The sequence below is a fragment of the Leptinotarsa decemlineata genome, unplaced genomic scaffold, assembly GCF_025532065.1.
Source record: "Leptinotarsa decemlineata unplaced genomic scaffold, Ldec_3_MD MMD2_tig00000199_RagTag_RagTag, whole genome shotgun sequence".
NCBI lineage: Eukaryota > Metazoa > Arthropoda > Insecta > Coleoptera > Chrysomelidae > Leptinotarsa > Leptinotarsa decemlineata.
In genome coordinates this window covers 8404028-8426400 of record NW_027412544.1, presented here as the reverse complement: position 1 = coordinate 8426400, position 22373 = coordinate 8404028, and the positions used below count along the sequence as shown (strand labels likewise).

Below are 22373 nucleotides of genomic sequence, written 5' to 3'. Positions count from 1 at the left end.
ACGAATGTCGATGACCATCACTGATCAATATCAACCTGCCTTTCCTGTTGCGCTATTTGTTCTTCAGTAGGTTTAGGTATTTTCTTCAGAACACTATCCCGATTGCAAGGAACTATTTCCACAGGTTCTGAATCCTGATATTACATTGTTTGCAGCATCAACTCCAGCCTCATCAAAAAGTCTCTTCAGCAACTTTGGAAACTCTGATTTCGACAGCACCCCTTTATTTTTTTGTTTCCACTCTGTCAAAATTGTCCGCCAAATTTTTTTGAACGGAGCAAAAAAGGCAATATCTAATGGTTGGAGTAAATGTGTTGCATTGGGTGGTAAAAGGATGAACTCAATATTATTCTGCTTGCACAATTATATCACTCGAATAGTAAGATTAGTCCTGTTGTAGACAGTATCATCAGGGCCATTTTCTGTCCAAGTGGGATATAAGTGGGATGCCTTGTAGACGACATATGTTGCCAAAACTTTTCCTGAAGTAGTGACGGCTAACATTATTGATGTACTTGAGTCCAATATGCGGTTGACATATTTTGTTCCTTTCTTACAAACCACTTTTGCTCTACCTGGATCGTCTGTAGGATTGGTCTTATCATAATTCACAATGTTTGATGGAGGGACATTTTCGATGGTTCGTGATAGGTTGTCAAAATAGTCATCAAAAACGACTGGGCTCAGTTAGGCCCGGCAACCCTTTATATTTTGATAGATACGTTCAGTCAATGAACGATGTCTCTTCAAAAAATTGTAAAACCAATCGAGACCAGGCACATTATCCTTGAAAGTTTTTATTTTCCCTTACTTTTCAGGAGCTGTTTGACCAAAACTTGGATATCTGCTCTGGTGAGAGGGAACCCCCATTCTGCCGCCTTCTGTATTCCTCGTGAAAGGCTCAGTTCTTTTTCCTCATTCAGAGCTGTTTGTCCTCCGAGAGCTGCTGGGTGGATTCCCTTTATTTTATTGCCCAGTGTAGCAATTGGTATATTATACACCTTTGCAGCCCTTCTATATGTCATTTTTTTTGTCTTTCACGGCAGTCATTGCCCTTTCTATACTGCACGCCGCCAAGCCGTTTTTTGTATTTTCGTACTATGTTCGAATTGACCCCACTGTAAGTGAAACATTTCCTTTAATAATTTCTGAAAAATCCACTTTTCGTAATATCGTGATGAAATTGATAACAGTTCTCGACAACATATGAATGATCATGTAAACCAATTTTAAAGTTGGTACGAAGTGACAAATCAAAATTACTATAACTTGTTTGCGACGTATCGAGAAATGTATAAATGAGCCGTCGGGATTCACATATCAACATGTTATACTCATCATTAAATAAACACCTGAACTTCACAAAAGTATCCACTCGACTTTTTCCTCTCGGTTAACAAAAAACCAGTGGGCAATACTTGAATATTTCGCTCCAAAGGGGGAAAATTGTAAAAAACAGCCAAGTGCTCGAATTCACCGGACACGTTCGAAGTCACCCCAAATTACGGTAATGTATTCAGAAAGTGTGCTTATTTATTCAAAAAATTGGTTCAGAGGTCACTGGATAGGACGAAGGGATGCAATTGAGTGACCTCAATCACCCGATTTTTAGTCCTTCAAACACAAAAAGAAGTGACTCCTTCTGACTCATTGGAAGAACTGTAAAGACGAACCATTAATGCATGTCACAAAGTGACATAAAAGTTCCAAAAATTATTGAGAGAACCTGCAGCATTCACTCGAATAATATCGTAGGTTTTCAAGTAAATTCAATCTAATTTCGCACAATTTGAAAAACAGTTCTATTCCTTCTTGATGAGTGAACCGATGTTTGAAAGCCAAGCGGTAAAATCATTGCAGAATCCTCAAAGCTTAAAGTTTTAAGGATTTTGCAATGATTTTCATGTCAAAGGAAATTTACTGGTTGAGAAAGGTTTTTGGTGAACCTGTTATGAAAATCTTACAGTATATTGCATTAACAAGTTTCAATATTGATTATCATTAAATATCTGTCACTTCTATTCAATATTTCAAATTATCTATTACGAATTTTGGGTATACAAACTGAATAATGAAAGTGATTTCCATATAATTCAATATTCATGATTGAAAGTACAGTAGAATCTCACTAATCCAACACTATTAAAAACCAGAGGATGTTGGATTATTGGAATGGAATCATAATTGCATAATTGCATTTTGATGCATCAAAATGCATCAAAATGTTCAGTCTTTGGGAAATTGCATCAACATGATGCATAAGGTCATTGAAGATCTGAATTGTCCTGTAGTGTGCATTACAGAACACTGGCAATCACAACATAATATCAAGAATTACAATTTCAAAGATTACATTCAAGTCTCTAGCTATTGTAGAAGAGAAGGCCAACACGGAGGCTCAGCTGTATATGTATCCAAGGAGATCGTTAGCAGTCCAATCGACGAAGTGAACGCCTTAGCTCAAAACTATGTTTTTGAGTGCTCCAGTGCAGCCTGTAAAATGGGTGAAATTAAGTTCAATGTAGTTTGCATCTACAGGTCCCCATCAAGTGAAGTTAAATTGTTTATAACTAAATTTCAGACCATGTTAGATATTTTATATAGAAAAAACTGTATTTATTTTATAGCAGGTGATTTTAACATAGACACCCTTTCTCTTACAAGCAATACCTGTAAAGATTTCATAAATCTGTTAGCTACTTATAATTCCATTTTAACCATCAACAAACCAACAAGGGTTACCTCCCATTCCAGTACCTGCCTAGATAACATAATTACGAATCTCGAAGGTGATAAAAAAGGGATAGTTATTGAAACAGGTATATCTGATCACTCAGCGCAAGTGTTGTTATGTGACTTAAACAAAACCCAATCAGCAACAAAAGTTCAGAGACGATATTATGATTCCCAATCAATAAGTGAATTTTGTACAAACCTAATTTCCGAAAACTGGACAAACGTATACAGTGCGAAAGATACAAAAGAAGCTTTCTCAAATTTCAGTAAAACTTTCAATTTTTACTTTGATCAACACTTTCCAAAAACGCATAAACACCAGAAACGTATTGAAAGTAAAGTTTTCAATTCACCTGAGATTACACAAATGAAAAACCAACTTGTCTTTTATCAATCCATTTCTAAAATTGATCCTGATTATAAAAATGCATATAAGGAGATAAAGAGAAAGTACATCAATCACTTGGAATCTGCAAAATATGACTATTATAAAAATAAAATTTTTGAGTCGGATAATAAATCCAAAACGATGTGGCAAATTATTAGAGAAGTGACAGGTGCATCCCAAACCGTACAATTTGAATACGATAATCCATGCGAGGTAGCCAATAGCTTCAACAAATACTTCATCGAATCTGCTCCTAAACTCTTGTCTACACAGAAGGATATTAGTAAGGTGAGTGGCTTTGAAAGATCTACAGCTTTTTACAGCAACACTCTGTTCTTGAACCCTGTCACAGAAGATGAGATACTCTCAATAATAAACAAAATGAAAAACAAGAGAAGCACAGGTATTGATGAAGTACCCATACACTTACTGAAAAGCTGTGCTCATGAGATTGTATGTATTTTGACCTTCCTGATCAATAAATCTTTTGAGGAAGGAGTTTTTCCAGATGAACTGAAGATAGCGATAGTGAAACCACTTCACAAAAAAGGGGATAAGTCGGACATTTCCAACTTCAGGCCAATCAGTCTTTTAACATGTATATCAAAAATTTTTGAAATAGCAATGGTAAATCGATTAGTCAAATTTTTTACAAACTTCAAAATGTTTTCTAATAATCAGCATGGCTATCTGAAAAATAAGTCAATTGAAACTGCTTTGATGTATCTCAGCAATGAAGTCCTAGAAGCAATGGACAAAGGAGATCTATCATGTGGAGTTTTCATGGATTTATCTAAAGCCTTCGATTGCATAGATCATGACATTTTATTATGGAAACTCTATAAATATGGAATTCGTGGAAAATCGTACGACTGGTTCAATTCATACTTGAAAAATAGAAAGCAAATAGTAGAACTGAATCAAAAAGACAAAACGGCAAGATCTGATGCTTTAGATGTGTCTATGGGTGTCCCACAGGGTAGTATTCTCGGTCCAATATTATTTATTATATTTATCAACGATATTAATGAGGTTATAGCAGATATAAACACTGCTCACATGATCAATTATGCTGATGATACCAATCTTCTATTAACAGGTGCGAACTTACCTGATATTATAAAAAAAGGTAGCAAAATAATAGAACAATTCAAAGATTATTTTTTAGAGAATAAGTTAGTTCTGAACGATGGAAAAACAAATTGTATCATGTTCAAAGTCAATAACAGTATAGAAACACCACAAAACATAATTATGCACAATCAAAAAATCATTTGTAATACTTCAGTGAAGTTTCTAGGCATATACATTGATGACACTTTAAGTTGGAGTAGTCATATAGATAACCTTTGCAATAAACTATCCTCGGTAACATACGCCATGAGAGTTCTAAAAAAAAATGTTGATCTTGAAGCACTAGTTGCAGTATATTATGCGAATTTTTACTTTGCTATGAGACAAGGGATAATCATCTGGGGCTCATGTCATGGGTTTAATAGAGTTTTCCTATGTCAAAAAAAAATTATCAGAATAATCTTTAATATAAATACAAGAGATTCCTGCAGAGGAGCCTTTAAAATCAACAAACTACTTACTGTGTCAGCAATCTATATATATGAATCGATAAAATTTATTATCAATCATCCAGGCCATTTTGACATACATCGCAAAACGCATATTTACGAGACAAGACAAAAAAAAAGACTTCTCATATCCCATCCATGCAAAATCCCTATATGAACGTAGCACTATCTACGCTGGAATGAAATTTTATAATAATCTTCCGAAAAACATAAAAGATATTGTCGTTGCTAACAGATTTCTGAAGTCTGTAAGAAAATTCTTATATAATCTGGAGCCCTACAATACTGATGAATATTTTCTGGCCTGTGGAAATTTATGAAACAAAATTTTATTCAAAATTGCGCTATGTATTTATAGAAATTATCTCTACTTTCAGTAATCATGCGCAATATGACGCACATTTTAATATGTTTGTAATCGTGTTTGAAACTTGAATGCTTCATTTTTAGATTTATATGTACACATATTTGATATCTTTACAATTTTCCTTTTGACGTATTTCTCAGACAAAAATTTTCTGCCACTCCTGTGAATGATTATAAAATACTCTGTTGAAATAAATGTATCTATCTATCTGTCATTGAATACCATAGAAATGTCGCCGAAGTTCCGTCGAAATCGGTAGCATTATTCTCGCTGCTTCTAGAGCGGCAGGGAACATTGGGCATTCACGCGCTCTTAGCTACGTCACGTTTGGTTTATCGTTACCAGTGGCGGCCGGCGTTATTTTCTTTCGGGCATGATTCAGACATAGGCATACTTTATTTGACTACGTTCATGTAAGTTTACATTTGTAGCAAGTCTTAATACAGAAAATGTATTTAAATAGATATTAAGTAAGTAAGTTTATTTCATCACATTAACTACAAAATGTACAATAGTGACAAGTCAAATTGACAAACAAGAATAACAATAATTGAACAATAGTTGTCGTTATACAAGCTGATTACATCTAAAATAGTTATTTTACAACAATAGGTAATGTTTAGTCTGTTCAGGCTATTTTTTGTAACTTCCAGAGTCAATCAATTATTCAGATATTTTTATCACAGGCCTTATTAACAACTGTATCAAGCGATTTATCATGTAAAACAGACATTTTATAATGAGTCTGCAGGGCATCAAATAAAAAGTAGTAAAAGTAAAAAAAATAAAAGTAAAAAAAGTAGTAAAAGTAAAAAAAATAAAAGTAAAAAAAGTAGTAAAAGCCTTCTAAATATAAAATCCAATTCCCATAGGGCAGCTACACATTTTAGAATATTAAAAATACAGCTATGAAATCATGTTTCTGTGGTATTCTATAGGAAAAATTTAGGAATATAGTGAACTTCATCTTTGGTAATAAAACTTGTGATGTTCCAATAAATATTATTATAATGAACATTTTGAAATTGAAAAACTTCAGTGAATTTAATGATCTAACCGTAGAATGACATTATTTCTGAGTTGGTGATTAAGGAAAATAGAAAGAAGGTTCTATTATTTCATATATAATTTATCGTAACTTTTACTGTTTCACAATTTTTAGTTTGTTCCAGAATAAACAAACTGATATGTACAGAGTGAGCCAAATTGGAAAATTTTAAAGGGCAACCCCTGTTTTCAAACTAGATAGATGAAAACTGATGGCTGTGTCTGTGGGTCAAATTTTATGACAAACTTAATGGTGAAAACCGCATATTGATATTTATCATTGTTTCTGAGTTAAAGCATGTTTTTTGAAAATTTGCATTTTCAAAAAGTTGCTGTAAATTTTTTCAGTCAAAAAGTTCTTGTTTCTATGAAAACATTACCAAAGCAGTTTTTTAAGTAGAATTCAATGGTGTGAAAAACTGATTTTTTCAAATGAGATATCAATAGTTATTGATGGAAAACTTTTTTTGATGAGACTCCCTGTATATTCCTGCATATTTCAACATAGCTTAAAATGTCCTTTCCAAAAATGTAGCACACTTGATGTTTTGCCAGAGTCATCTGCAAAACATCAATTTCTGAATATTCCGGTAATGATCTATGGCTCCATATGCCAAACAACCAGGCTGTCCTTGTGGCATCAAGGATCCCAAAATTTACATCGAAACTGATCTGGGAATGCCGTGAAGATCTGAGAAAACTGACGGACAGGAATAGATTGACTCTATATTGACTGCCACGACGGATCATACCTCCATAAATAGGTCCTGAACCAGCTGTGGAGGTCTCAAAATCTTTGGTACAGAACCAGATTGGGAAGTGGGTCTGTAAAAAATATAGAGAACAGGGAAAATATACCTAGGAACATACATGGAAAAATCTTTATATAAAAAGACTGTTTAAAGGGATGGAAAGAACTGCTTTAAAATGCAGGGATCGGCTCAGAACAATTACAGGACTACTCACTGGATATTGGTCCACTGAGATGACACCTGATCTGCAGATAATGCAACAAAAAACAGAAACAGCTTGTCATGTTTTAATGAGAATGTGAGGCTCGGTTCATAGGAGGCAAACAGTCTATGGACAATCCACATTATTTCCAAAAGAATATGATAAACATTCAACAAGGGAAATGTACAAACTAGTATAGAAAACAAGATTGTTGGAATAGGCGCCATGAAAGAGATTGGGCAAAAATTTAATAAGCCCATCTTGCATTTCTTCCATCCACACAGTATACTGGAACCTCATACAGAGTTTACCGGAGAAAAAATAGACTAGTCAGACAGCTCACAACACTCCTCACAATTTTTTTCAACTAGATATCTCTGCATCAAATAAAGTTTGATTGCTTGTTACTTTTTAGTTTATTATATTTATTCCTAGTTATGTTAAATATTTTATTCATTCTTTTCAATTTGGATTGTCAATCAGTGAAATAATCTACCTTACAACTGGGGCATCTTTTTTATGAAATGTTTTTTAGGATTAGTTATTTATTCTGACACATTTATTTTTTCCATAGGTGATGAGCTACAAATGGTTTTCAATATTGTTATGGTTTTATTAGAAGATGATGAGTTGCTGGTTCGAAATTCAATGAGTAATTTTGCATCAATCCTAAAAATCAAAATTGCACTCAGTTGTAGTACACAAACAACAGTGTAAGTATAATAAAAACATGGCGATAATATATCTTCTGGATGTGAATTTTTAGTTACAGTCAGCGATTGCCAATTGTTCCAGAAAAAGCAAGAGAAGATTTACTCACCTTAGCAACAATAATACTCCAGAAGGAAAGAGCGATTTGTTTCTTATTTTCATGGGCCTGTAGGCATTTTCCAGACTCTTCAAATAATGCTTCTGAGGTAAATATGATGCTGTAAACTTCAAATGACAGTAACTTGGTATGTACAAAGGTATTTCATGATTTTGTGTTCATAATGTGAAAGCATAACATAGCTTCCTCGTACTTATAAACGACCTTAACAACCTGAACATCTTTAAGAAATGTTCAAAATATTGAAATAAATCTGAATTAGGTATTTATTCTCTATATCTTTATATAAAAAAATCACTTGCCTGGTAACTAAATGCTTCACAGTAAACGAAACAGGCGATGCTATCTTGATCACACAGACAGGTTTGACTCGCTATCTGCGGTGCTACCAACACCACACCATCAGCGACCATGAAAATCCTTCTAGACCCACCTCCTCATCTTTCCGAAGATAGGCTAGAAGGACACATTGCTGAATGCATAAAACAGGCTTATGAGAAGCATAGCAGATCAGAGGTTGACACTAAAAATCACAGCATTCTGGAAATGAGCTCCAACTTCATGACTCTAACAGTCAACTATAACCTGCCTCACTCAGTTCTGATCCTGAGTAGAGAGGTATGAATCTTCCGGGAAGAGGCAGTACTAGGTAGGTAGATACGTCCAGTCTGCTTGACGTTCTACTGCAACCCGTGGCGGTTTATTGTGGCTAACACCTATTCAAACTCAACAAAATAAACCCAGTCTCTCTCCTATAGAAGACTATTTTATTTGGTGGTAAAAGTGGGATTCTGCTGCCAAATGTTGAAAACCTGATATGCTTCACAGCAGAGCAGACAGGCTGTGCTACTAGGGCCTGAAATACCTCGTAAAAAATAATCCACTCCAAAGTTGTCGGACCAGGGTACATTTTCCTCAATCTAGTAAGGACCTGATTGGCAGTCAGTCAGATGTATACAGTCGCACACCCAGGATATCTGGTTCAGGTGCATTGCCAGGGTTCTAACTTAGGCCCTTATCATTCATAATGTTTATGAATGATCTATGTTGAACCATAAATGTTTCAATATTTATTTGCTGATGGTTTAGCTTCACAGTAAGTTTCTATCTATTTCAAATTGTCAACATTGGCTATCTGGTATTGGTGCTTGGAAACAAAGTGTATTCGTATACCGTGTTAGGAATTATACGTTAAAAGGTAAGACCTCGTCAATCCTTAGCTCGCACAAGTTTCGACTTCTGAGGGTTGTCGTTCGTAGGGGTGCGACAGCTGGTTAACGGAAAAACAGAAACAGATTCAAAAATGCAACATTATAAGAAAATAGTAAAAAAAATTAACATCTTATACATCTTATATATATTATATCTTATATAACATCTTATAAGTTTTCCTTTTCAATACATATTGACAAAACCAACCATTAGACTAATAGAATGTTGATTTAATGATGTAAATCATATTTTGTGTAATTAATCAAATTGATGTGTGATGTTGCCATACTTCAATTATATATTCACACTTCAATTTTTCTAATAGTACAGGAATGAGATGTTAGCATTTTCTGTAATTGAGTACGTTTTGTTGAAAATTAAATGTTTTTTTATATCAGCAAGACCTATGCGACTATATTTCAGGTGGAAATCTATGCAATTTATTCATGTATGAAGAGATTGGTGGAAACCAACTCATACAAATCAATACAAATATGCTCGAATACCTAAACAGCTCTGAAACCACTTGGCACCCATCGGACAACATCCAGGTTGGTAGTGGATTGCCTAAAAAGACACCTCAATAGAAAGATTTAACAAATTGTCTCTGGTCAGGATTTAATTGTTTGGGGTCTGCATTACTGAAAGGTAATGAACCTTCTGACTCCCTCACAAGGGAAGGCGCTGCCAGCAATTTCATTGAACCAGAACCTGTCATTGGCATCGCTTCATGCTTTGCCAAACAAGCACAGTACCTAGACTGTAAAAAGAGTTTTAAACTTGAGCAAAAACTCACAAGCAGTAACCTGGTGAATCCCAAAGCATTCATAAGACCTTCTTAGTATGTCATCAAGTAATTTTCAAATCACAGCAGAGATCAATATCAGATATCAATCAATATACAGTATGAAACAAAGTCGCTCCCCGCTATCTGGTCCTATGTATGCTTAGATCTTTAAAACTACCCAACGGATTTTGATGCGGGTTTTTCAAATGGTGATTCAAGAGGAAGGTTTATATGTTTATAACATGCATTAGAGGTTTCTAATATGATGTCTTAAATAAACAGATTTTTTTGAGCTTACATTGCAAACGTTGGCTGAACCCTACGAGATAGATCAAAATAATGTACTACAGTATTGTACACCTTAAAAAGGTCTACAAAAAATCCGCGATGGTATATGTGGGATAACCCACAATAACCATTTTTTTTATCCTTGGCTTATTTACGAATCAATTTTAATCAATACAACATTAATCCTTATCCAATCAAGTACCTTAAATACATTGTGAATTTCCTAGAAGGCTCTGTAGTGTGTAGATAAGTGTAGTTTCTTTTATAATGCTAAATGTGTTCACATTGACATTCATTACTAGTATAACTGACTTATGGTTCACAGATTGGTAGTAATTAATACTGAGAATTCAGGTATGGTCAACTATCTTTACTGATCTGTTCAAGGTTATGGATTATATAATGTTAAAATATTAACAAAATAACAAACATGAGTTTGAAGTTTTGCTACTTATATGTCTGCTCACCTCTTTTATTTCTTAGAATTTCATTCATTCAATCACATATTTATTTTTTCTTGCAGAAGTTTTATTTTGAAAAATAGTTACAGGCTACAGTTGAACATGTCAGAAAATTTATCACTTCTAAAGTTTGTAGTATTACCTCAACTAATTATTAATTTATCACATTGGCTCGTACCCACAACTATTTACACCGTAAGTTGAATTCTGGTCGTAAGCAGATCCTGAAGAGTACTTCAAAGAGTCTTGGGATGATGAAGTAGAGGCTTTCTTAGCTGCATATAGATTAGCCTCTTCTCGTGACTTTCCAATATCCTTTTTATAACGAATTCTTTTATTTGCAAACCAGCTGCCTATCTGTAACAATAATTCAAATATAAAATTAAATTTCAAATACTGAGCTCATTACTTCAAATATCTATAAATTTTTCTTCACAGTGAAGAAAGTTATTCAAAGTTATGTTTGAATATTTTCATTTTAACCTGACATTTCAGTAAATTGCAATGTAATGTTCAATTCATTATTGGTTGGAAATCATATGCTCAGTTTTCAAAAAGTAATATTAATATGAAAATAATATTGACCTCGATCAATTATGAATTTGAAATTTTTATGTGATATAACTGAGTCAACTATTTAAGGTTATATGATTTGAGGTTACAATGAGTTAGTTTTCTTGCACAGTGAAATTGATGAAATCAACACATCTATACTGAGTAATTGATTGGCATTTCCGATTTATGATTTGAGTTATTCTAATTTTCAGGTTTTCGAAAGAGGCGAACTGAATCTCCATGCAGAAAATGTCCCCTTCATGGAATATTGCGGGAATTTGCTTCACAAATTGCTGTGGACTCTCGAAGATGGCTTGAGATATGAAGATAGATCAATATTTATAGAAGAGCATGCATTATTGGTAACAACAATTCTACTGGACTCTCTTTCAAAATATCCATCTCCTATGATGCTGGTTAAAACTAAAGTGTCTGTGATATGTGCTTTAAAGTCAACAGTTAAGTTTTTAGAACGATATCAAATTAATAATAATTTTATGAATGGGTTTAGAATATATTTGAATGATACAATTCTAGGTTATTTAACAAAACATGTAGAGCATGTCGATTTGTATAATGTTAAATGGATCATTAGATATATTTATGAGCCAGTTTTAAAGTATAAATGATTATGGAATTTTATTTTGTGTAATTGAGATTGACCAAACTTAAATAATTAAGTATTATCAATTTATTTCATCGTCAACCCTATTTTTGTGACTGTTGACTTCTTAATTATATGTTTTACAGTATCTCATACTTTTATTTTTTTTGGACTTTCCGCATCGACATATGATTCTTATCCTGTGTAAATGGTCTAGCTGTATAAATTTTGAAAATATAACAGAAAACTTGCAATGACAGAAAAAATAAAATCAACCACCAATAACCCTGTGTGTTGAAAAAGACATGATGGGTATTCGATGAAAATCAAGATGAATATTTCAGAAACTTAACACTGTTGCAGATTTTCATATAAACAGTTTAAAAAACTGAAACATGTGTTTCGCTACACAAGAGCTTCTTCAAGCATGTCTAATACCTAATCTCTAAGCATAATTTGTGACAGTATTCAATATATTTGAATAACTCCAAAACCAAACATACTTTCTCAACATACTACCTTGATCATATCACACCTCGTTGATTATTAGTTAAAGAAAATAACACTTTTTGATTGAAAACTTTGTCTGCAGCTCTCACTGCTCAGCAACTACTTGAGACTAGAGCCCAAAAATATAGCATTCGTGATCCAACACCAAACAGAACTGTTTTGACCTGCTATAGGTCTCATGAGTGGTGCTAGGCTGACCAACGAATGATTTGCTAAAGGCGATGACATCTCCCCTTACGAATACGTCATCTATGCCGTCGGCAGAAAACTCAATTCATGAATATCAATCAAACAAGATTCTATAGCAGACGTTTTTTGTCTCTCTTTGCAAGCTCCAACACCAGACAGTGCTGTTATGATACGCCAAATTTCTCATCTGTGGTACTAGACTGAATAACGAATGCATTGTTGGACCCAGTTGTCTTTAAATGACGTTGAATAACTTTTTTCGAGATCAATTGCCCTAACACCAACCTGATATTTTTGCACTCGACGCGCGTTTCGCCAACAAAGTTAGCATCCTGAGGAGAAGAAAATTGATGCCTAGTCTAGTCTGGTTAGTCCTTATATACTAAAATTTGTTACCTGAGTGCGTCGAGTGCAAAAATATCAGTTTGGTGTTAGGGCAATTGATCTCGAAAAAAGTTATTCAACTTGCTCATAGTGCTCTCATGTAGTGACATGTGCTCTCATAAATAAGCTTATAACAGCCGACATAGTCTGAATAATCCTTTAAATTTTATATGTGAACGCTCATAAAGAAAAGTTCTCTCAAGTGAAATAATTATTAGAAGCATATCACGTAGTTGTGGAGTGTTGCCTGTCGATCAATTATGTATAATATCCAGTTCTATATCTGTGGTCTACAAAAAAAATAATAGCAAAAATATAGATGGCACAAAAACTTTGAATGATAAAAACAGTCCAACAGAAGAAAAAGTCTATCAACATCCAGATAAGAAGTAATAGTCCAGTGGCGTAGGTAACTCAATTATTAATGTTGCCTTTATTGAATAATGTCGTCTAACTTCAAATGTTGTAAAAATAAGGAACTTTCAGTAGTATGCTGTTTACAATGTTATAACATTTTCCATAGCAGCTGTCTAGATAGGAAAAAATATGCAACGAATGTGGAAGGTCACAAAATCATATGTTCGAGAGAATGTTCCAACGCAAGAACCAGGGAGGAAGAGAATCGTGCGGCACTTGAATCTCATATTGTAAAACTAAAAGAAGAAATAAAATTGAAAGACTCGGAGGCAGCAACAAATAATTTCAAATACGAAGAAAAACTAGAGCATCTAATCGATACTGTGGATAAATTGAATCAAGAAATCAGAGAAAAGGATATGTTCATACAAAGACTACGAAGATCCTCACTAGATCTACAAGATGTATTGACTGATACGGAACAAGGCTATATCAAGGACATAAACGAATATAAAAGGAATATTGATGAGCTGAAGATAGAAAACGTAGCTATGCTGAAAAGAAATAAAGAGCTTTCAGATAAAAATGAGGAAATATCTAAAGAGCTACAAAGATTAATGAATGAAATTGAAGAATTCAACATCATCAAAAATAATATGCTAACATCAATTGAAACACTCACAATGGACAATATGGCATATGTGGAGGAACTGAAGCTACTTAAACTGAAACAGACGACTTACAACAACGAAATAGAAGGTAGGAACATTAATATAACAACACTCACTCACCCTCGTAAGCCTGAAATAACATGTCAACGAACCAATACCTCTTTGAAAACAACCAAAAGAAGAATTTTGATAGTATCGAATGTCCATGGTAAAGACTTAGCTCATTACATGTCTAATAAAACGTTATTTTATTCTGTATCTTCTATTGTGAAGCAAGGAGCCTGTGATAGAGAGTTAGCTCGAACTGCACTCCAATTATCTAACAATTTCACCCACGACGATATTGTCATTCTGTGGACAAATCAAGTTAACCAGATGATAGCTAAGGAATTCGTTGAACAATCTGCTCACACCCGAAGAATTATTATTTCAGAGCCATTTAGATACGACATTGCACATATAAATCAAGAGATTTATGAAAGCAATTTGAATTTCAAAAAATATCTCTCTAGACTTAGCAGTTGTACAGCACAATTCTTTGAGTGCAATAATGTTATTCGCAAAAAAAACTACAACACTGATGGATTTTCACTAAAAAAAGTTCCAAAAACTCATATTGCCAAAGCACTAATGGACCTCATTGATAATTGGGATTTAGAAACAATCAATTTATTACCAAGTAATGATTGCTGTGTGACAGAAATCACTCAGGAACAGTTCAAGAACACTGATACTTATTGTTCATCAAAAACTATACCTTTTTTATAGGTAAAGTCAGGAGTGAACAGTCAATGTCCTTGATGTTACTTAATATTCAATCAGCTAGGAACAAGAGTAATGAACTTTATGCATTTTTGACTAGTATAGGTGAACCTGACATTCTTTTATTAACTGAGCATTGGCTAAAAGCTGACGAACTTTTTTTCTTGGCTGATTATTTAACTTTATCAATTTACTGCAGATCTGAATTTCTTCATGGTGGTACAATGATACTTATTAAAAAATCTCTTTCTGAGAAGCTAAGATTTGAGAACATAAATTTTACAAGTTTAACTATTGAAAAATCATTTGAGATTTCAGTTATTTACTGCAAGCAAATCAATATGTATATTTTATGCATTTACAGGGCTCCATCTTCTGATATAGACCTGTTTTTCAATCATTTGGAACAGGTTCTTGATCAGTTACCAATTTCTTCTACTATGATATTAACTGGTGACTTCAATATTAATTACAGTGAGACTTCCCATCAAACACAATATTTGAATAATCTCCTTGATTCATATAACCTAATGATGCATATTGACTCGCCAACAAGAATCTCACAGTATTCAGAATCAACTATTGATTACATCTGCTCTAATATGAATGTTGATTCTATATCATGTAAAGTATTACCATCAGGCCTTTCTGATCATGAAGCCATAATGTGTACCTTAAATATTAGCTTGGACAAGAATCAAAAGAATCATAGATTAGGAAGAATATTTAGTAAAAGTAATTACAGTAATTTTCATAAAAAATGTTCAAACATCGACTGGGGAAAGATTCTTTCACTACATGAAAATATTCAGTTCTCAGAGTTCCATAACTCCCTTTTATATGTCTTCAACGAATCATTTCCAATTCGAAAAATTAAAACTAAGAAGAAAAAAATTTGGATTACTAAAGGTATTAAAATATCAGAAAAAAATTTGCGTTGCTTGCATTATTTAAGAAAATATACCAAAGATGAAAGTTTTCACAAATATTTCTCCCAGTATCGAAATATTTATAGGAAAATAATTAAACAGGCTAAACAGTGCCATTATAAAAATAAAATAATCGAATCGGATAATAAAACAGTTGAAACTTGGAAAATAATTAACGAACTTAGAGGAAAATCGGCAAGAAATAATAATCTACCTATTTCACCTAATACTTTGAATAATTATTTCTGCTCAGTCGCTGGTAATATAAAAAAAAACATAACATCAAATGATGATCCCCTAGAGAATTTTGAACGATTCAAAGTAGTAGAAACCTTTGTCTTGCATGAAACGGAACTTCAAGAACTAAAACAAGTGGTAGCTATAATCAAAAATAAAAAAACAACTGGGATTGATGAAATCTCCATAAGTATTATTGAGAACCTTCCTGATGAAGCACTTGAAACACTCGTTCACCTGATAAACCAATCTTTCAACACTGGAATATTTCCGGAACAATTGAAAACGTCAGTAATAGTACCATTACATAAAGGAGGTGACCCTAATGATCCCTCTAACTATCGTCCAATCGCACTTATTCCTGCTATTGCTAAGCTCATTGAAAAATTGGTGAAAGTAAGAATCATAAACTTTCTCAACAAACATAATATCATCAGCAATTCACAATTTGGTTTCCAAAATAATAAAAATACAATCGATGCCGTTTTTAACCTACTATATGATATCTATACTGAAATCAATGAGGGTGAGGTAGTTGCGGCAGTGTTCTGTGATTTCTCCAAGGTTTTCGATTGTGTTGATCATAGAATACTGCTGCAGAAGCTGAACTATTATGGTTTTAGGGGACTTTCATACCAGTGGATTGAGTCCTATTTATTAAATAGAAATCAAATTGTCAAGTCTACAGAATCTTCCTCATTAGAAACAATTAGATCTGGCGTTCCACAAGGGTCTGTCCTAGGTCCAGTTCTTTTTCTATTATATATAAATGATTTGACAAGTATACATATATCCGGTAGATTCACTTCATTCGCCGATGATACTACCATCATCTGGCACAGTCCGTCTCTCCAGAATTTAAATAAAATAATCATTGAAGATATATCCAAAATTTCCAAATGGTGTGAGTGTAATATACTTTCTTTTAATATTAAAAAAACAAATCTAATTACTTTCAAATGTACGCTTAATGATATCAATATTGGAGTAAGTAGCATTGAAAGTAAGGGATATACTAAATACTTAGGACTATTCATTGATGGTAAGCTAAAATTTGATGAACATATTTCAGCATTAAGGAAAAACATATCATCTGGGTGTTTTGCTGTTAAATTGGTAGCCAAGGAATTAGACTTGCATTCGGCAAAATTGATTTATTATTCTTTAATCGAATCCCGCTTGCGCTACGGTATTGCATTCTGGGGAAGCTGCAGTAGTTATCTCTTTAATAGTATTCTGGTTTTACAGAAACGTGCTATACGATATATGTCCAAAGCTAATTATCGCGACTCTTGCAAACCTTTATTCAAACAATTCGGAATTCTAACAGTAATGGCTTTATACATTTTTGAAACTGTTACATTAATAAAGAAACATATTAACAGATTTGGGTCACCCCAAGTTCATTACACTACTAGACAAGACAATAATATTAAACTTCCGAGACCGACTTCCACTTTATTTAAAGATTCATTCATTTACAATGGATGCAAAATATTCAATCATTTACCTGATGAAATTAAAGACATTATACCTCTTAAGCAGTTCAGAAAAGCTGTAAAAAATATTTTGGTTGTTAGACCGTATTACCACCTTGAGGAATATTTCAGTGACACGCTATCATAGTTGTACTATTCATACTCCAAAATTCTTAGTAATAATTCATTTTTAAATATTCGTAAAGCGATATTGTGGTTTAGGTTTATGATTCATAATTTCACACATTGTTATCCAGATTGATATACATAAATATATATATATATATTTTCTCTCTTGTAAAAATTGACTCAGGCTTAGGACTTTATTGTGTTTTCAATGTATGCACTATGCATGTGTGTGTCTGTTGGTGTGTGTGTACACACACCTTGTACTGATTTTAATATTTTATATGTATTATTTTGTACTATTTTTAAGCTTTGTAACCATGATTTATCATGTATACAATAAAGCATATTCTCTCTCTCTCTCTCTCTCTCTTTCACACCAAAGGTTCCAATCTCATCGTTATTTAAATGACGTGCCTAAGTTAACCTACCACAGTTTATGAGAGCTATGGGATCGAAACAGCTGTGTGATGTTGGATCACAAATGGTTTCTTTTTGGACTCTAGTTTCAACTAGAGCAGATGATGTCAAAAAGCTTGGCTTTGCAAAAACTGCCTTGTGAAGTCTCCATAAGTAGAAATAGATTTTACATTATGGCACCAGGAGTGTCCTGTCGAGTGGACATAGATTGAAAAATAAGCCTACAGCAGTGGTGATAATGGTGTTTCCGTAAGTGTAGCCGAATATTCCTTGTAAATAATTTGTAAAGTAATTTGCTATATAATGAACAACTTATTTAAATTTTGGTATATTACCAGAAAAACGTGAAAATACCCTTATTCCTCTTTACCAGTCATTTAGAATTTGTTTGAAATGACAATGTACGATTGTTTAATGAATTCCCTGAATAATTGTAAAATAATAACATAATAAGTAAAGGAAATATAAATTCTCTCAATGAAAATGTGATATGTTTGATGATAAAAATCAATTATATGATCAAATATTAGAAATCAGTGCATATTTGAGAAAATTCCAAACCCTGATTCAGTGCAGATTTTTTGAGATAAATAAAGCAATGTGACAAATTCCTTCACAAAAGAAACATTATCCTGACAATCAACCTATAGCAAATTTATATGATTAGTATAATAAATTAGTCGAAAAAGGTATTCGAACATCCAAAAGTTTTTATGTAAATCAATAAACGAAAGTTTATATAATAAGACGAATCATGGAAATGATGAAATTGAATATATATATTTGGATGGAAATAAAATAGGAACTACAAGATGTTTGTATATCTCACGTTTCTCAAGTCTACTAAACCAGAAGAAAAAATTAGTATGTTATATTCGAGAAAAGTTCCAGGATTCGATAGAATTACCATAAAAATTGTCAAAAAAGTTGAATCAGAATTAAGACCACTGATAAGTAAATCAATGAATCTTTTCTGTATTAACAGGTTTAGTAATGCGAAAATTGACAAAGTGAAACCATTATTTAAAGCAGGTAGAAAAAAAAATAAAATACAGACTAATGTCAGTTTTACTAGTTAGGTATTGAGAAATCAGCACATTCTAATTTGTTTCACCCAATAAAGACCATTATTATTATCATTATCATTTTGCTAGCAGTTTATCGAACTATATCCTATCAAACGCAAAAAATTGTTTCTTGTGTCTGTGGTGAATCTTTATTAATTACCATGTTATTGTTATAATTCTAGTACATCAAATCAATAGAACTTAAACTAAGTGACAAATGATCTCTTAATCTATGTATCCAATAACCATTTGAGAGAAAAATCAATCATTTAGACAGTTGACAACACAACTCCTAGTGTCACAAAATGAATAGACATAAAGTTTCTATATTTGCTTGAATTATGATTGGAAAAACACAAAACAATTATAGCATATTCTAAAAACTTATAGTTTACATTCAGTATGGTATACAAGTATATTAATAGTATTATTGTGGACTGATCATCATTAAACCAATTAAGGGGACAAATCTTGACCGTGCATAGGATCATATCCACAACTATTTGCATCATATGATCCCTGATCATATGCAGAGGCCACAGAGTATCCCATGGAATCTTGAGCTAGTGCGGGAGACATCATAGGTGTTGGTCTGCCGCTATAAGGTGATGAACCAGCTGCTTTTTTAGCTGCATAGAGGTTAGCTTCTTCTTGTGATTTGCCAATATTCTTCTTATAACGAATTCTTTTGTTTCCAAACCAGTTACATATCTGTAACAATAATTTAAGTAAATAAAAGTATTCATCAATAGTGGCAGATCAAGAGAAAAATGTATTGTTCATACAGGGTCTTTCAGCAATTTGAAGTGTTTCTTATGAATGTTGCAAGCAGTCTTACAACAATTATCTAAAAATGAATGATGGAAACATACTTCAATATTATTTGATCCCCAATGGCTCTGTCAACTCCAAAAATTAAAACTAGTTACAAAAGCAAACGAGCAACAACAACAAATTTTTATTCATTATCCCAAGTTTTAGAAAATATAATATTGATAGATGCTGTACAATTGTTTCACATCACAGTATAGATTCAAATACATTTTTTGTAATATATATGATAGGAACAATATTTTTACTTTGAGTAGTAACTTTTTTGAAATCACAATAATGTATGTATAAAGTGATGATTTAAACTGTCAAAGTAGTTCCTTCCCCTCAATTTTGAAAAATATTCTTTTAAAAAGAGAAAAATTCATATCTATAGGTATTCTTACTTAAGATGGCTTACAAAACTTCAAATTATTATGTACCTTTATTCACAACACTCTGTGTGAAAAACTCTGTATGAAACATATCGAAATAAATCCTACAGCGGCAGATCAAAACTGATTTTACTAGTTGTATAAATAATAGTATACACAACTTCATGTGTATACTATTATACACAACTATATACAACTTCATGTGTATACTATTATAAAAGCACTAAGAATTAAAAAAAATGATAACTAATAAAATTATAGTAGATACATAATGTGATGAAGAAATTATAGAAGGAACACAAGATATACACCCTGAACATTAAAGTGAAAGCTAACATAAAGATACAACAGGTTCTTCACAGAGTTTTACATTCTCGACTCTCCAACTTGATAGTTTCCATTTGCAAACACTATATATTTAAAATTCAAAACAAGCCCTGCTCTCAAATACCAGATCTGCAACACTCTTCTCGACGCGCGTTTCACCAACCAAGTTGACGTCTTCAGAATTTGAAATCTACTGAGCTGCCAACTTAGTTGGTGAAACGTGCATTGAGAAGAGTGTTGCAGTTCTGGTGTTTCAGAGAAGTGCTTGTTTTGGATTTATTGTATTCTAAAGTTTCCAGTTGTACCTTTTAGTCCATTTGTTCAACTGAATAAACAAATGGTTCGTCCTTCAAACTGCCTATTTCATTTAATTCTAAGAGAGTCTAAAAAGTATTTGAAGTTAAAATAGTGAATAAAAATATTTAGCTATAGTATCTTTTCATCGCTGAGTTTATGTAATACATTAATTGTTTATTACATTCTGAATGCAAAAGTATCATTAGCAAATTTGCGGGACATAACATCCAAAATAATGTTACCGTAGAGCTGACACTAAAGGAGGGCAAGATTTTCCATTTTTTCAAAATGGCATTAAAGCCGAAGTCGAACAATGAAAAACTCAAGACTCGGTTCTACCAGAACTTTAGAAACGCAGATGCTGACCACGGAAACATACCCAAACCCACATGCATCCACCAAAAAAATAGCTAAGAATTGCACAGGTACATGACGTTTTGGAGGCCAAAATCTGACTCCCTCATGAAAAATATTCACATTTCCAAACTCCTTTGACATCTGTCGAATGAGTTTGAAAATAAATTGGATCAAAGAAAAACTTCGAGTTATAGTTGTTTTTTTCTAGTTCCAAGGATGGAGGCTTATTTTGGCCTCTGAAATATTGAGATAAGTACACATTTTCCTTTTTGAAAAATTCATTCAAGATTAGATTATTTTTTGTGAATCAATTATTTACCTGACTTAAGAGTTTTCCTTTGTTGAGTTAGATCTAACAAATTAGAACTGGTAACTATCGACTATATATTTAGTGATGCTACAGGATATATCAACAGGATGCAATATTTGAAAAAAAAAATAGAGCTGTCATATTGCCTTGGGGGGAAAACCAATATTATATTTTTTTATATCAGATTCAACTGTTTTCCATCCAGTGTTTTTTAAATCATTGTTTTCGTTTTGTTAGGTATGATATGGACCAATCTAATGCAATTCCAAGATTTCCATACCTCTCGAATTTTTCAAGTATACATTTTACCGATTTACTAGTTTTGATTTGATTTTTGTTTAATATCACTAGGGATATATAAAATTTAGTTCTGCTTTTCTCAATCTCAGGATCTTTCAGTATCGTTTTTGCTTTGTTACAAACATGTCTCAGAGGAAAACTTTCATTAAAAATTATTTCAAATATACTTTATATCACTACTTTTCACTTCACATACCTTCGACCAGTCTTGTAACTTGAGATTTTGTATAAAAATATTTCTGTTTTCTTGTGAAAAAAATCGTTACATGATTTAATTTATTTTCTACATTTAGTTTTTAGATTAGATTAGATCTCTTATAATTAGTAAATACCTATATTATATATGCATTTCTTTGAGGTTGATGATATCCGAGCGTAATCTGTAACTGCATATACAAAAGCAAAGGAACTCTCCAGCTATAAAGGTAATTTTATTTTCAACTTCTATTTTCTCAAGAAATTTTCATTTTTAGGAACTTTTAGGAACACTATTATGAAACTTAACACATTAATAGTAGCATCAATGACAGATTCAAACTATTGTTTAGATTTATTTTAATTTTGATACTGTAGATGATTCATTTATTCCGTCCTTTCGGTTTACATTTGTATGTAATCACATTTCTCTTATTCACA

The 22373-nt window shown here is 32.7% G+C and overlaps 2 protein-coding genes across 3 annotated transcripts in view; one reads left to right on the top strand and one right to left on the bottom strand.

The window, feature by feature from the left end:
• THADA (Thyroid adenoma-associated protein homolog) overlaps positions 1–11959 on the top strand; it is a 40015-nt gene extending 28056 nt beyond the window's left edge. Inside the window, exons 18-20 of the mRNA XM_023155973.2 lie at positions 7650–7788; positions 7842–7992; positions 11420–11959. Coding sequence (XP_023011741.2) covers positions 7650–7788; positions 7842–7992; positions 11420–11836 — 707 coding nt within the window. The 3' untranslated portion in view covers positions 11837–11959. The remainder of the gene's footprint in view (positions 1–7649; positions 7789–7841; positions 7993–11419) is intronic.
• The window catches only part of exd (PBX homeobox extradenticle), a 27985-nt gene continuing 16329 nt past the window's right edge, over positions 10718–22373 (bottom strand). The window contains exon 3 of one of the 2 annotated variants that reach the window (XM_074172895.1): positions 10718–11009. In XM_074172895.1, coding sequence (XP_074028996.1) covers positions 10815–11009 — 195 coding nt within the window. In that variant the 3' untranslated portion in view covers positions 10718–10814. Of the gene's footprint in view, positions 11010–19064; positions 19653–22373 lie in introns of those variants that run through there. The other variant, XM_074172893.1, reaches the window with a different exon arrangement.